Source organism: Fusarium pseudograminearum, chromosome 4 (assembly GCF_000303195.2).
Source record: "Fusarium pseudograminearum CS3096 chromosome 4, whole genome shotgun sequence".
Classification (NCBI taxonomy): domain Eukaryota; kingdom Fungi; phylum Ascomycota; class Sordariomycetes; order Hypocreales; family Nectriaceae; genus Fusarium; species Fusarium pseudograminearum.
Window position 1 is genome coordinate 1,460,764 of NC_031954.1, and position 13,772 is coordinate 1,474,535.

General features: G+C 48.6%; 6 protein-coding genes across 6 annotated transcripts; 2 read left to right on the forward strand and 4 right to left on the reverse strand.

The window, feature by feature from the left end:
* Positions 1 to 381: 381 nt before the first annotated feature.
* On the reverse strand, positions 382 to 3,089 carry FPSE_11849 (uncharacterized protein; the record flags this gene model as incomplete). The annotated part of the gene is made up of 2 exons (XM_009264966.1): positions 382 to 1,163; positions 1,214 to 3,089. 2 exons carry the CDS (start codon positions 3,087 to 3,089, stop codon positions 382 to 384), a joined length of 2,658 nt encoding a protein of 885 aa, XP_009263241.1.
* An 816-nt stretch (positions 3,090 to 3,905) lies between these two features.
* FPSE_11848 (uncharacterized protein) lies at positions 3,906 to 4,846 on the reverse strand (the record flags this gene model as incomplete). Its single annotated transcript, XM_009264965.1, has 2 exons — positions 3,906 to 4,690; positions 4,765 to 4,846. 2 exons carry the CDS (start codon positions 4,844 to 4,846, stop codon positions 3,906 to 3,908), a joined length of 867 nt encoding a protein of 288 aa, XP_009263240.1.
* Positions 4,847 to 5,991: 1,145 nt separating this feature from the next.
* On the forward strand, positions 5,992 to 6,558 carry FPSE_11847 (uncharacterized protein; the record flags this gene model as incomplete). Its single annotated transcript, XM_009264964.1, has 4 exons — positions 5,992 to 6,035; positions 6,088 to 6,146; positions 6,201 to 6,311; positions 6,362 to 6,558. 4 exons carry the CDS (start codon positions 5,992 to 5,994, stop codon positions 6,556 to 6,558), a joined length of 411 nt encoding a protein of 136 aa, XP_009263239.1.
* Positions 6,559 to 6,862: 304 nt separating this feature from the next.
* Positions 6,863 to 7,378, reverse strand: FPSE_11846 (uncharacterized protein; the record flags this gene model as incomplete). Its single annotated transcript, XM_009264963.1, has 6 exons — positions 6,863 to 6,901; positions 6,954 to 7,017; positions 7,070 to 7,097; positions 7,149 to 7,187; positions 7,237 to 7,293; positions 7,354 to 7,378. The coding sequence occupies 6 exons, from the start codon at positions 7,376 to 7,378 to the stop codon at positions 6,863 to 6,865; spliced, it is 252 nt and encodes an 83-aa protein (XP_009263238.1).
* A 602-nt stretch (positions 7,379 to 7,980) lies between these two features.
* FPSE_11845 (uncharacterized protein) lies at positions 7,981 to 9,678 on the forward strand (the record flags this gene model as incomplete). Its single annotated transcript, XM_009264962.1, has 2 exons — positions 7,981 to 8,974; positions 9,029 to 9,678. 2 exons carry the CDS (start codon positions 7,981 to 7,983, stop codon positions 9,676 to 9,678), a joined length of 1,644 nt encoding a protein of 547 aa, XP_009263237.1.
* A 290-nt stretch (positions 9,679 to 9,968) lies between these two features.
* Positions 9,969 to 11,457, reverse strand: FPSE_11844 (uncharacterized protein; the record flags this gene model as incomplete). The annotated part of the gene is made up of 2 exons (XM_009264961.1): positions 9,969 to 11,302; positions 11,364 to 11,457. The coding sequence occupies 2 exons, from the start codon at positions 11,455 to 11,457 to the stop codon at positions 9,969 to 9,971; spliced, it is 1,428 nt and encodes a 475-aa protein (XP_009263236.1).
* Positions 11,458 to 13,772: the final 2,315 nt, after the last annotated feature.

A 13,772-nucleotide genomic window follows, 5' to 3' on the forward strand; every position in this document is an offset into this window, starting at 1 on the left:
TTGTTGTGAAGGGTTTGCTGAGAATGCATTAAAAAGAAACATTTCCAAAGGAATTGATCAAGTGTCTGGTAGAGTTGAGTGCCGCTTTTTCTTCGCGCTTTGCTGCGATCGCTCCAAGCCTGTGTCGTAGTCGTCGTCCTTATCTCTCCCCCCCCACCACGAATTGCCGTACTGTCTCATAACCAACATCCTTGGCTCCGAGATTAGCCTCGCTCGAATGCATCAAATCGCTGTCACGACCAATCCTCGCTCTGCCTCAAGGTCTCTTAGTATTCCTTCTCCTACAGATTCCTGGCAGCAGTGTGTGTGGCCAACAACTACTGGTCATGCTGCGCAGATGGCTCTCTCTAATAAAGCGCCCGAACAACTTATGTTTCGAGCTTATTCGACCTTCTTAAAAGCTGGGGATGGGGTAGGGGGCTCATTAGGCGAGTCGGTCTCCTCAGGGAAGGGAGGAGGGGTGCTCTCCGGCTTGGAGCCGCCAAAGTACTTCTCGAAATCCTCGTTGTCGCCGAAAGGTCGCTTGCCCAAGATGCGAACCATGTCGTCTCGGACGAGAACCTCCTTCTTGAGCAGCTCCTGAGCAATGAGGCCAACCTCAGTCTTCTTCTCTGTCAAGAGATCCTTGCAGCGCTTGTAGGCCTCCTCCACAATTCGAGAAACCTCCAAATCGATCTGCTGGGCTGTGGACTCGGCAAAGGGCTTTTGCATGCGGTTGGGGTCGTTCTCAAAATGCACAGGGCCCACTATCTCAGACATACCCCATTGAGTCACCATGTTTCGTGCCATCTGGGAAACCTTCTTGAAGTCATCACTGGCGCCTGTCGTCACAGTGGGGAAGTGAAGCTCCTCAGACACACGACCACCCATGGTCATGGCCATTCGGTCCATGAGCTGGTTAGTGTTCATCAGGTAGGCGTCTTGAGGTAGGTATTGAGCATAACCCAAAGCACCCTGGCCACGGGGGATAATAGAGACCTTGAGTAGTGGGTCAGCATGCTCCAAGAACCATCCGCAAATAGCGTGTCCGGCTTCGTGGTAAGCGACAGTCTTCTTCTCCTCAGGCTTGAGAACAAGAGACTTGCGCTCCAGACCTCCGATCACTCGCTCAATAGCTCGCTCAAAGTGGTCCATCTTGACATCATCGGCATTGCCACGAGCAGCTGTAATATGTTAGTAAAGAAATAATATGATCCTTTTCATAGAGACGTACCAATCAGAGCAGCCTCGTTGACGACATTGGCAATGTCGGCACCAGAGAAGCCAGGAGTGAGAGTCGCCAGACGACCAACAAGGTATTCTTGGTCTTCGTTGGTTACAATCTTGTTCAAGTAGACCTTGAAGATCTCCTGACGACCCTTCATTGTAGGTCGGTCAATGAAGATGTGTCGATCGAATCGTCCAGGTCGCATCAGAGCCTTGTCCAGCATATCCGCTCGGTTAGTACCAGCAAGGACGACCACCTGTTCACGAGTGTTGAAGCCGTCCATTTCCGTAAGAATCTGGTTCAGCGTCGCTTCACGTTCATCGTTACCGCCAAAACCCTTGCCGCTCTCCTGTCGCGCGCGACCAATGGCATCAATCTCGTCGATAAAGATGATACAAGGAGCGTTCTTACGACCCTCGGCGAATAGATCTCGTACTCGCGAAGGTCCAACACCAACAAACATCTCGACGAATTCGGAGCCGCTCACACTGAAGAAGGGCACTCCAGACTCACCTGCCGTGGCCTTGGCAAGCAACGTCTTACCAGTACCAGGGGGTCCAGCCAAAATAGCACCTCGTGGGATCTTGGCACCTAGCTTTTCAAACTTCTCAGGCTGCTTCAAGAAGCTCACAAACTCCATAATCTCAGTCTTTGCCTCCTCAAGACCAGCAACATCCGCAAACTTGACCTTCACAGCACTTTCAGCGTTAAACTTCTTTGCCTTGCTCTTGCCAAAGTTGAACATGCCTCCGCCAGCACCACCACGACCTCCCATTGACCGTTGAGTCCACAGGATCAAACCAATGAAGAGAAGGGTAGGGCCAAACGCGAGAAGGAGGTTACCGACGGTACTACCACCGGCCTCGTAGCTGACAGGTATTCTTTCAGATGATGGGATGCCGAGCTCATCTTGAGCATTCTCCAACTTTCGCTCGAACGACTCGACGGATCCGATGGTGAACACGTAGCTCCTCTTCCCGGGTTGTCCGTTCTCGCCAGTAGCCCCAGCAGAGGGGTGAAGTTCAACGCGGACTTGAGAGCCATTGACGACCACCAGCTTCTGGACCAGACCCTTGTCTAGGAAAGCCTTTCGGAATTCTTGCCAAGTAATCTCCTTCTCAGAGAATGGGTTGGCGAAAAGCTCCGCAATCCAGACAGTGACACCAATGGCGATACCGGTCTGAACGGCCTCAAGCCAGCCGCTGCGCTCGTTCTTGGGCTGCTTGCCACCCTTCTGTTGCTGCTGCTTCGACTTGTCGGCTCCGTCCTTGCCATCCTGGGACGTGGATTCCTGGTCCATACGGAACGACGAGAATTGACCATCCTGCCCCTGGTTCTCCTCCAGATCGATGATTCGTTCAGTAACCTGGTACACACAGCGCATCAATCGTCCCTTGTCCAAAATTGAGAGGTTGCCGTTCTGTCGTAGCTTTTGGAGGAGGTCGCGGGTCTCGGAGGGTGCGCCAACAACCTGGAGCTTCTGAAGGATGTCTTTCGCCACTGGCCTTTGAGCCTCCGGGAGTCTAGATGTGAATTCTTCGAGATGGGCAATTTCCTCCTTGCTCAAGTGAATCCAACCCTCCGGCAGAGGTGGCGTCTTCGGTGCCTCAGATTTGCCTCCCTCGACTCCATCATCTGCCTTCTTTTGATTTAAAGGCTTGCTGCCATGTTCGTTGTCTCTGTCTGGGTTTGACCGGGGGTCTTGGCCGGATGGTGGGGGTTGCGAGGAATATGTCCTGGCTCGGATGGCGAATGCGGCGGATGTCTTTGCGGGATTCGATCGGGCGATGATTGATGGTCGTGCACATAACCGTAGTGCAGGCTGTGATGATAGTCTCGTCACTCGCGCGAACTGGCTCGATTGCCGTAAAAGTCTCGACATAATGGGCAATGAGGACTGGCGCAAGTGCGGAACGGCCGGGGGGTTGTGAGATAGATATATGTAGATGAAGCGCCGTACTATCTCATATGGTAGCACGACTTAAGCCAAACAGGCCGGTGGATAATCTCTGAAACCGAAGTGCACTCGTATATGGCGAGAACTAAAGGGTCCAGCGCCGACGTAAGGAATTGAATATATTGGATGACACCACCAAGTGGAAGCTTCTGGTGATGAGTCTATAGCGTTGCTTAGCTCGAAAAAAGAACGATCACGTGCTGGAAAGACGTACAGGGTCCACTGGCATGATGAGGGGAGGGGATTGGCTGGCGGGGCATAAATCGCCTCATGGAAGATAGTCAGGCACGTCATGAATTGGTGCCTACTCCGGATCCATCACCTTTTATCTGGATATCCAGTGTATTATTAAAAGGCTTTTAGATCGAGGTTTGCTAGAGAATCATGGCGAGCGAGTTCCAATGCAAGTTCTAGTCGAGACTTGTCATGAATCTTATCATATCTTCAAAGAGGGGTGTTTTCTAGATCTTAGTGTAGATATACGGAACAAATCTTGACGAAGCATTCCTCCATTTTATCAGTTTTGTTTTAGGTTTCACTGCGAAAATAGTAGATTAAGCAAAAACTTTCATTTCTCATCGTTGCCGCTCGCTCAGACTGCTAAGTTCTTGTGGCAACTTGCGTCTTAAATCCATCATGACCCCATATTGTTCAGACCTCGTAATAAATGCGTGTATCATAGAATCCATGCCTGGCACTCCACTAGTAGAATAAAGGAAATAACCTTCAGTGTATTTGCCATTAAACCTCGTCCAATCTGCAAATTAAAACAGACCGTATGCGGCCGTCACCTTTCACTGGAACTTGATGTTTCTCACCCTTTGACTCTTCAACCACAATGAACTCCGGGTCCTCTGTCCCTTCCAAATCAGGCCAGTCGCGCCAAACCTCGACTCTTGAGCTTTGTGCAATCGGGTGGGCAAAGTACAGTTGCAGTACACGAAGGGCCTGGTCCTCATCGCCAATTTCGAGCAGTACCGCTGTCGGCTTTAAGAGTTCCGAGATGTCCAAAAGCCGAGCATAAAAGACATCCGCTGCGTTGCATCCACTCGGACAAGGAAGGTTGTTAGCCGGTACCAATGCAAGACGTGGTTCATATTTTCGGACTGAGTATCCGAGTTGTCCGCGACCATGATGCCAGACGTCCTCCGAGATGTATGGAGGGTTAGATACAAGAATGTCCCAGCGAGTCACTGCGAGCTGTTGCATGTCGCTGTCGCTAAAGACATTCGCCGTTGTGATGTCAAGCCTCTTATTTCTGGTTGGCTTGATCAATGTTTGAAGTTCGACATTTCGGGCAATATTTTCCTGCGCGAGTCGAAGAGCCACTGGAGAGATGTCCACTCCCCTCACAGTCATATTCTTAACTGAATGCTGAAGGGACGAGAAGAAGCCGAGAGGAATACAGCCAGTTCCTGTACAAAAGTCGATTAGGTTAACACCGTGTCCGTTTTCCCTTACTTGTTGACCTAGCAGCTGTCCTGATTTGACAAGGTTTGCCAGGTGGAAAGTATACGCTTCAGTTTCTGGTCTGGGTATCAAAACACCTGGTTTACACTTGATGTCGAGAGCACCAAATGGCTGAGAGCCCAGAACATACTGAAGAGGCACGCCGCGCCCTCTTTTTTGACAAAGGTCATCCAGATGCCACGATTTTCTCCGCGACCATGTTTCATCCACATGACTCTTTATCCATCGTAGTTCATTCTGAGCTGATGCTAGGTCTCGACACGCCGGTAATAGGCTTGCAAGGTGCGGCGAGAGGCGATTAGCACGCCGCAACAAAGACGGCTGAATACGCGGCATTGGAACATAAACTCATTGTTGAGCCGGCAACTTTGAGTTTGAATGCATAGACCGAAGTGAATGAAGTGGAGGAAACATGAATTATCTAATGAGGTGATGCACTGTCGGATTACAGAGAGTCAGCCTGTAGAGTTGATGCCCGCTATTTTAGCCGAGTATTAGCCTTTCTGTCGCGTCTTGAAGCTTGAGCCTCTCTGGAAGTTACGACTCTGCTTCACGCTGCTTTGTTCTCAACTTGTTATCACTTGACTCAACATTTGTTTTTCACGTTTTTGGACCTCTACTTTTTAGGTATTCCCTATTTCAACCTCCATTTTCTTGTGCGAAATCGTCGATAAAGAAGACGGACTATCAACAATTTTGGACTTTTGTTACGATTGCCACTTTACCGCCAAATATCGATTTATTTAACATCATTCTCAAGAACCGAAGATGAACGCCCCTGATCGGTAAGGCTACTCTTTTGAACTCGCTTCTTTGCTTGCTTGTGTTTTGCATGTCTTTTCTCGCGACTTGTCTACACAAAATCCAGTACTAAGGCAGGGACATCCGGATTCTCTCATGGGTCAACCCCTGTTTTACTTGGGTAATGAATGTGTAGTCTCATCAAGTGATATGAGGCCCAGGACTTTGCCAGTCTACATGCATTATGCCGTACTTTCAAGACTGTCGAAAAACCAGCCGTTATCCTCACAGGCTGTCGGCCACTCTCACGTACCCAGCGGACAGTTCATTTGTTCAACAAGCGCTGCTCATAATGACAATACAGTCGACTTGCTATTAAGCATATGCATTCAGTGTTTTTTATATTAAAAACCTCCCTTCAAAGGCGATTTATACCAGTATTCATGTGGTTTTTCGCTGCTGTTCAGTTGCAGCTGGCGGCCAGGTGGCAGACTTCCTTCCAAAACAACACCATGAGATCTAAACCTCCTCAAAAGAAAATATCACAAACCCAGTTCCTTCTTCCAACTCCCCAAAATATCACCTCACCTGTTTGATTACTGTAACCCTATTCACCATGGCTGGCATCAATCCCAAGCATTTCAACCTCCAAGACGACCCGTTGCGTTACTTCGAGCTGTTCGATTTGGGTAGTTGCTAACATTCTCAACAGTTTCGAGCTCTTCCTCCTCGGAGAGGGTGAGAAGAAGATCGAGGAGAAGGTCTTCTCTGGTAAGTATCTCTTTGGCAAGTCTGTGGTGCTACCACGCTCACACTATCGTGCAGGAATGTCCAATACTTCGGACTTTGTTCTCATGAAGGAAGACCACACCCTTGGAAACCTCCTTTCCGAGCATCTCAAGATGCACCCCAACGTTCATATGGCTGGATACAAGAGTAAATGGCCTTCGTCACTTTGGTCCCTCATTAGGCTAACCATTTCATAGTTGCCCACCCCAACGTTCCGGAGCTTTTTATCCGAGTGCAGACGGACGGGACCATCACCCCTCGAGACGTTTTCACCTCAGTCTGTGAGAAGCTCATTAACCAACTCGAGATGTTGCACCAGGAGTTCACGCGAGAGTGGGAATTGAGGCGAATCACAACAGCTGGAGAGCAAGGCAACATGCAGAACGGTCACTAAATCGTCCTTCTTCAAGTCGATTGTATCACGATCATTTAAAAACAAACAGGCACCATGGGTGGTCGGCGTTTGGGGGCTGTAGATTACTGCTTTTTATTTTTACCAGATGTAAACTGGAATGAACTCAAGACTTAGGACTCTTCTGAGCCGCACACTGCGATCCTAATTCCTATTTGATGCCAATGTCACAACACCAATATTAAGATAGGCGGCGCGAAGTTTTGACTCCGTGATGGGGATGATGCTCGTCATGAGTCTTGATTGAATAGGCTTGCGGTGTTTCTTTGGCTTGTCCGTCTTAATCTCAAGCAGCCCCTTCTGGGCCCTCACCACCGGGGATCAACTTGACGAAGCATATTAGCAAAAGAGCCGAATGAAAGCTGCAATTAACGTACCATGCAAATGTTGTTACCGTTGAGTAGAATCTTGGGTAGCTTGGTGTGGTTTCCCGAGTAATCACTGTTGGAATTAGTTAATGCTCGAGCAGGAAAGATTGAGGGATTGCTCATACAACTCAGTCACATCCTCAAGGACCATGTCTGTACACGGATTAGTATAAACGAAAATATATTAGGAAGAAAAATACTCACTGACGTAGTCATCGAATCCAACGAGTGTTCCACTGAATTCTGCCAGCTCATCAGTACTACGTCTCTTGACAGCAAACACTCATCTTACCCTTATCACCCTTCATGATGACCCAAATTCTAGAGCCGACACACTTGTCGATAAGCTCTAAATGACAAAGTCAGTATGTGAGGGTATACGCTAACAAGCGCTGGTTGAAGAACTCACCGAGGGGTAGCAGTTGGGAGGCCATTGTGAGGATTTATATGACAAAGATTTGGCGGTAAAGAGTTTCGATCTGACAATGCTCTCACTAAGAGACTGCTATTATAATTCAACGGATAGTCTCTGGTAGAGGTAACCAATAACTGAGCTCGTCTCTTCGAGTTAGGCTGAAGTCGTCAACTTGGTCGCAAAGTGGGATGCCAGGGTAAGGTAAAGGTGTGAATATAGAGCGTCCACTGGTACGTCCCCACGTGCTCTCGCGTTGGTGACTCAGCCAGACTTGCACACTCCACCTCCACCAGGCTATCACCAAAGCCAAGCCACCCACTAAGCGCCCATAATCAATGATCGCTTTATTGACGCCGTTGCCTGACAGAGTCCCCATAGCGTGAGTGTATCAGGGTCATGGGCGTTTGCCGCAATGGCTCTTCGACGCTGGCTACATTCCAACTCATTCACACCCCAATGAGACTTTCTCTACGGGGGTCTGTTGCTGGCAGTGTCTCAAGGCCCTCTCCCACAATAACGCGTCGCATGCTCTATACTAGGTAGGTCGGATACCTACCTTCTCTTATTTAAAAATTGTCCCTAACAGAAGGGTCCGTACAAAGAACAAATTATATATCAAACATGTCCCCAACTATTAAGAACCGGCTCTGGAATCCAGCATTCGGTATCAGGTTTTCCCCAGAGGCTGACCACCAGCCACCCTATCCCTTCTTGGATATAAATCGCTTTGTTCACACGCCTGCCTCCAGCTCCGAGGCCGTGCGGAACGAAGAGGTCGAGATCGATGAGTTCAGTGAAGATGAGGAGTTCGAGCGCGATGCAGCGGAATGGTTTGATCAGCAAGACCGGTTAGAGTTTCCAATGGTCGAATCTATCTCCGAAGGAACTCAGGTTGCGACAGACACAGATGGAAATCTGGTTGATGCTTCGAAGCAGGACGCTGTTACGACAGAGACTATCACTGTTGCTCCTCCTTTGACTAGCTTGGACTATGCCCTTGATGTCGATCAATGGGAAGCGGCGCGGAAGTGCAAACAGGGCTCCCAGGAGTCCTTCTGGTCTTACAGGATGTATCGTCGTATCCAGGAAGATGGTGAGGAACAGAGAGTCAAGGTCCACTATTGCACCTCCAAGCAGACTATGGAGTCGGTTTGTCGGCGATATTTTGCAGACGAGAAGGTCATCGGCTTCGATCTGGAATGGTTGATTAGGCATAGAAATACTGACCCCCGGGTAAACGTCTCGCTTATCCAGATTGCCAGTCCGAGTCGCGTTGCATTGTTCCATGTTGCCCTTTACCCCAAAGACGACTTTGTTGCTCCTACCTTCAAGAAGATTATGGAAGACGAGAGCGTGACCAAGGTGGGCGTGTGTATCAAGGGCGATTGCACGAGATTAAAGAACAATCTTGGTATTGAGAGCAGGGGAGTTCTCGAGCTATCTCATCTCTTCAAGCTTGTCAAATACTCCAAGTCCGGAGAGTTGAAGCGGATCAACAAGATCATGGTGAATCTTGCTGCACAGACACAAGAAGTTCTAGGCCTCCCGCTCTTCAAGGGGAACGACGTACGATCAAGCAACTGGATGCTACCTCTATCAGAACAGCAAATATCATGTAAGTCAAATCTGACAATCTCGGTTCAACACAACGGCTGACTTCTTTATTTAGATTCTGCTTCGGACGCATATGTTGGTCTGCAATTGTACCACGTCCTGGAGCAAGAACGTTTGAAACTGCAGCCAACCCCCCCTCGGCCTGAATTTGTTGAGAAGGGCTTGCCTATCAAATTCTTGGCGGCTGATGATGCTGATGAAAGCGACGACACTTCGGAGTCTGGCGATTCCGAGGTAATTTCTGATGTCGAAGCTGAATTGGATGAATTGGAAGCCGAATTTGCGCACACCCCCACGAAATCAACGACGAGAAAGATGACAAAGGCGACAAAGGCAACGCCAGAAGAGAAGAAAGAAGTGCACACCAGGGATCATCGTGTTATCGTCGCCGAAGACCACGCAATGCAATACCGCAACCAAGAGCATGTTGTGAGAGTCACAATGAGTTCTTTACGCGCTTACTTCCTCTGGCACGACAACGAAGGCCTCACACCAGAATCTATTGCAGTTCTTTTACGAACTCCTCCTCTGAAAACCAATACTGTTGTGACCTATATTCTGGATGTTATTACCAGCGAAAAGTTGCCATACGAAAAGACGAGGCTTAGGGAGGAAGTGCTGGTACACCTTTCTCCGCAGACACGGTATTCAAATAAGTTCCGAGCATTGGTGGAGGCCACCCAAGAGTCAGAAGAGGAACTATAGAGTGTCTCAATTATACGAATATACAAGAATGTACCGGGTACACCTATCGGAGGCCTGGCTAGAAATCGAATTGGAAATAAGTACTGTATCATCTCGATTGATAGTTTGTGTTCGAATCCAGCTTGTTTTCGTACGCATTCAGCCACATCCAAGGCTTTTCATCCCCACAGAGCGAAACGATGATGAGCTACTCTTCCAGTGTGGACGTCACGCACTTATACGTAGCAATGGCAACATCAGATACATGATCGACGAACGCTTTTCAATCCATATCTATATTACCAAATACATTATGATCCTGAGCCGAACAGGTCCCGTCCCCGGTTGATCTGGACCTTCTTATCCTCACCACCACTCACAATACCCCAAGTCTTATCCCAAGATACGCCCAAGACCTTGGCTCCATCACCAGCGGGAGGAAGCTTCTTGCCCTTGAGCCACTCTCGGCCGATGGTGTATACAGGCTCACTGACGCTGCCGCCACCCTCTTCCGAGTTGCCCATTCTTGTGCTTCGCAGATCCCAGACACGGCACGTGCTGTCGTGTGAACCGGAGACAAGCGAGTAGTCGTTTTCGGGCGAAGCGGACAGAGAGACAACCATGTTGACGTGACCGCGCAAAGTCATGGCTGAAGTGGTGGAAGCTGACTCGCGAGGGTCGAGAAGAGTGATGTGTCGGGCCGACGAACCAGCGGCGATGAGCGACGATCCCGGAAGCGCCGTTGCGCAGAGGAGTGGGTGCATTGTGGTGAGTCGGCTAACCTCGCGCTGCGTTGTCAAATCGATGGTACGAACAGTGTGATCTTTTGATGCCGAGTAGGCGACTGTCGCATCGTTGGGGTGGAAGATGGCAGCAGTAACAGGCTCGTCGTGGACGGAAATCAGCGCGAGAGGACCACGCTGAGCGGTGTTGGCGGCGCTCGCCAGCTTAGCTCGCTTGGTGCTGTGCGCAGAGGGAAGGCTCTCGGGATCAGCCTGGGGAGCTGTGCGTTTTGATGATGTCCAGAGGCCGACCTTACCATCAGATGAGGCTGTGAGAATACGCTTGGTGGCACCGTTGACGTCGATGCTGTTGATATCCTTCTCGTGACCCCACAGCTCCATACTGGGCTTGAGGCTACCAGAGAAACCGTCGTCGGACTCGCTGTAGTCCCAGACAATAACCTTGCGATCCAAACCGGCCGAAGCGAGCTGCTTTTGCGAAATCCACTTGACGGCATTGGCTCGCTGGGTGTGACCACCAGCTCGGCCAGCTGGGGACACTGCGATCGCATCCCCAGAAGGGTTCCAAATCCTCACCAGACCATCGTAAGAAGAACTGGCCACTCGCTCGGGAACGTTTGCGCCGCCAGCCAAAAGACCTGCTCGTGAGGTTGCTGAAAGAACATCAACCCCGCTGACCCAATCGTCGTGCTCGAAGCTCGCCTCGTAGACCGGGGGTAGCAGACTTCGAACGTACTGCAGGGTCAGAGTAGATTCAGAAGATAGACCGTGGGTCGCGAGGTACTCTTCGATAGAGGTGCGGAGGAATGTGCCGTTGGCGAGGAAGTCGAGGGGAACGGGCGAGGATGTGTCCAGCATAGACTCGGAGTTGAGAATCCTAGAGAGGCCATATCGCTTGATATCTGTAAATTGTCAGTATCATAATTCAAACTAGGAATCAAACGGTTTCGGAGGTTCACTAACCTGCGGGAACGAGGAGCTGTTGCTTAGACTCGGGGAGTACCAAGTCTTGCTCGGTAGTGGTGAAGACGACCTTCACCTGTGTAGCGTCTCCCATATTTGCGTAGCTGTCAGGCTGAACCTGGCGATTCAATAGGTGTATTAGACGATAAAAGGCAGAGCCGAGTAAGCACTGCTGATTTTTAAGGCGATTGAGCCCTGAGTATTTATCTAGATTTTCGGTGCAAATATGTCGGTAGTAAATCAATGCGCAAAGATCTTAGCGAAATCTAGAAAATTTTGGAAATTTTCGCAGCCTTGCATTGAAGCGGCCCCGCCACGGAAACCAGATGCTTAGGTCACCCAATTAAAATAGGCGAGGCTATAGGCTGTCATAACCTCTAACTTGCGAATTAGGCAATTTATCGAGACACTTCTGCAGGCTAACAATCTGGGTTATTGCCGTCAATACTAAGATGGGGATATTTAGCAGACATATTATCAATACTGCATGGATATTATTTTTGCATTATATCTATCGAGATTTAGCAGTTTCCATCTTTGTTATTTTTAAGCTACGGCAGTTCTAAACGTTGCCATTGTAATAGAACCACAAGTAACAATCGACATTCTTAGCTATTCGAGAATTGATTGCTTTCTATTCTCTTCAGAAACGGCTTGGGACACATGCAGCTTGTTGATATGGTCTCCAGGTATAACCTGTAAAGGCTGTAGAGACAAAACAACAGGGTAAGGCATCTTAGTCAAACTTTATCTAGTGATTAGATTGTGAATGCTTCTGTTATCTTAGTGACTTCTTCTTACACGGTTATCTCTTAAACCACGTGCTATCTTGGCACGTCTAGCGAGGTCGTAATTATTGATTTTGAATTAGTCCCCGTCAAGATCGCCCTCATAGATCTCCCTGGTGGAGTTAAATTGGGCTGGGATCTTGTTTGAACAGGCATAGTCATTCCTAAGATGACTTCCAAACCATCAGCTAGAATTGAGTCTCTGATATCCAAGGAAATCAAGGAATTATCCCGTGTCTTGTTCCTTTGTTAGAAACATTGATGACGCTTGGCTTTTGGGGTATTGTTGTTTGAAGCCTGAAATCTCATGTTACGAGAGTTTGTTGCTAAGCAGAAATGACAATCCCCTTTTTGTATCATGTTGCTATGGCATTTGATCCATTGTATACTTGGAGTTATAGCACATGTAAGAAATATGTCTCAACTGAGGTTGGGGGAGACGTGTTGGCATAACACTTGGAGGAAATAAATACTTGGGAATTCCGTTGACGTGGGAGCTCATCTTATGTGTTTTGAAGGAGAGACAACGGGAGGAATAAGGGAGCTATTTGGGCATGGTCATCATGGCTCGGGGTCTCTGTAGAACATGTACCGTAGAATTTTGTACTGTCGCTCATATGATTTATGTATCTGTATTTATTAAAAATTCCCTGCTGTGACCAACTTCAAATCGATACCTGTTCGTCACAACTCATCAGATGCGAAGTAGTGTCTGCTTACCCGGATATCGACAGCATGATACAGGGAAGTCAAAGACTCGAGAACCAAAAGGTCGCCATTGTGGGCCATTGACATGAGAAAACAGGTTACAGCACGAGTTAGTACAGAACCGTAAGCACAAATGTCTACATGATGTCTTTATTCTAATAAGATGAGCAGTGGAAGGAGTTGAAACTGGGCTTGGGGAAGTTGAAAGGAGTTCGTTAACATGTTGATCACTGGTATTTCCCCGCATTCCATGACCTCATCCCGACACCCCCAAGAAGTGCCAGACCTGCGTCTGACCATACACAATGCAGGCAAATTTTTAAAATAAAAATGTCTCTTTTTGGTCCTACAGTAGTGAAAAGTTTGTGGCATCCTGACAGTCTAGCCCGCGACTGGTCCATATATCCAATGGTGGGAGATTCGCGCATGCCGTTGAGAAGAAACGTCGAGGCGCAGGGACTAAGCAGTAAGCTAAACAATGGATAGGATAGGCAAGAGGAAAGGGAAAAGACCCTCAAGCTCCTCAACAAAGCGACTCTATCTCATAATGGCGTAGCATCGAGACCTTGAAATGGCAGTGAAACACCTTGATCATGGGCCGGCCTCGGCTTTTTGACCGGAGTGGCGTTGGATTTGCGAGGAACTATTCCTCTTGATCTCAAGCTTGTGGCGTGTGGACTGGTCCGTTTTCTGCGTGGTTAATCTTGATTGAGTTTAGGAAATGCTGGCAGTCCATGAGAGATAAAAAAAAAAAAAAAGTCATGACCCTTGAAGCAACCTCCGGTTTGGAGAGGTTCAACAATAGAAAAATTTTCATCAACACGGGCTGGCCTCAATAATTAATCGACCAGTCACATCGTGAATCTTGAATTCGCGCATCATATCTGGAGTCTCGCTTACAGTCGAGCACTGA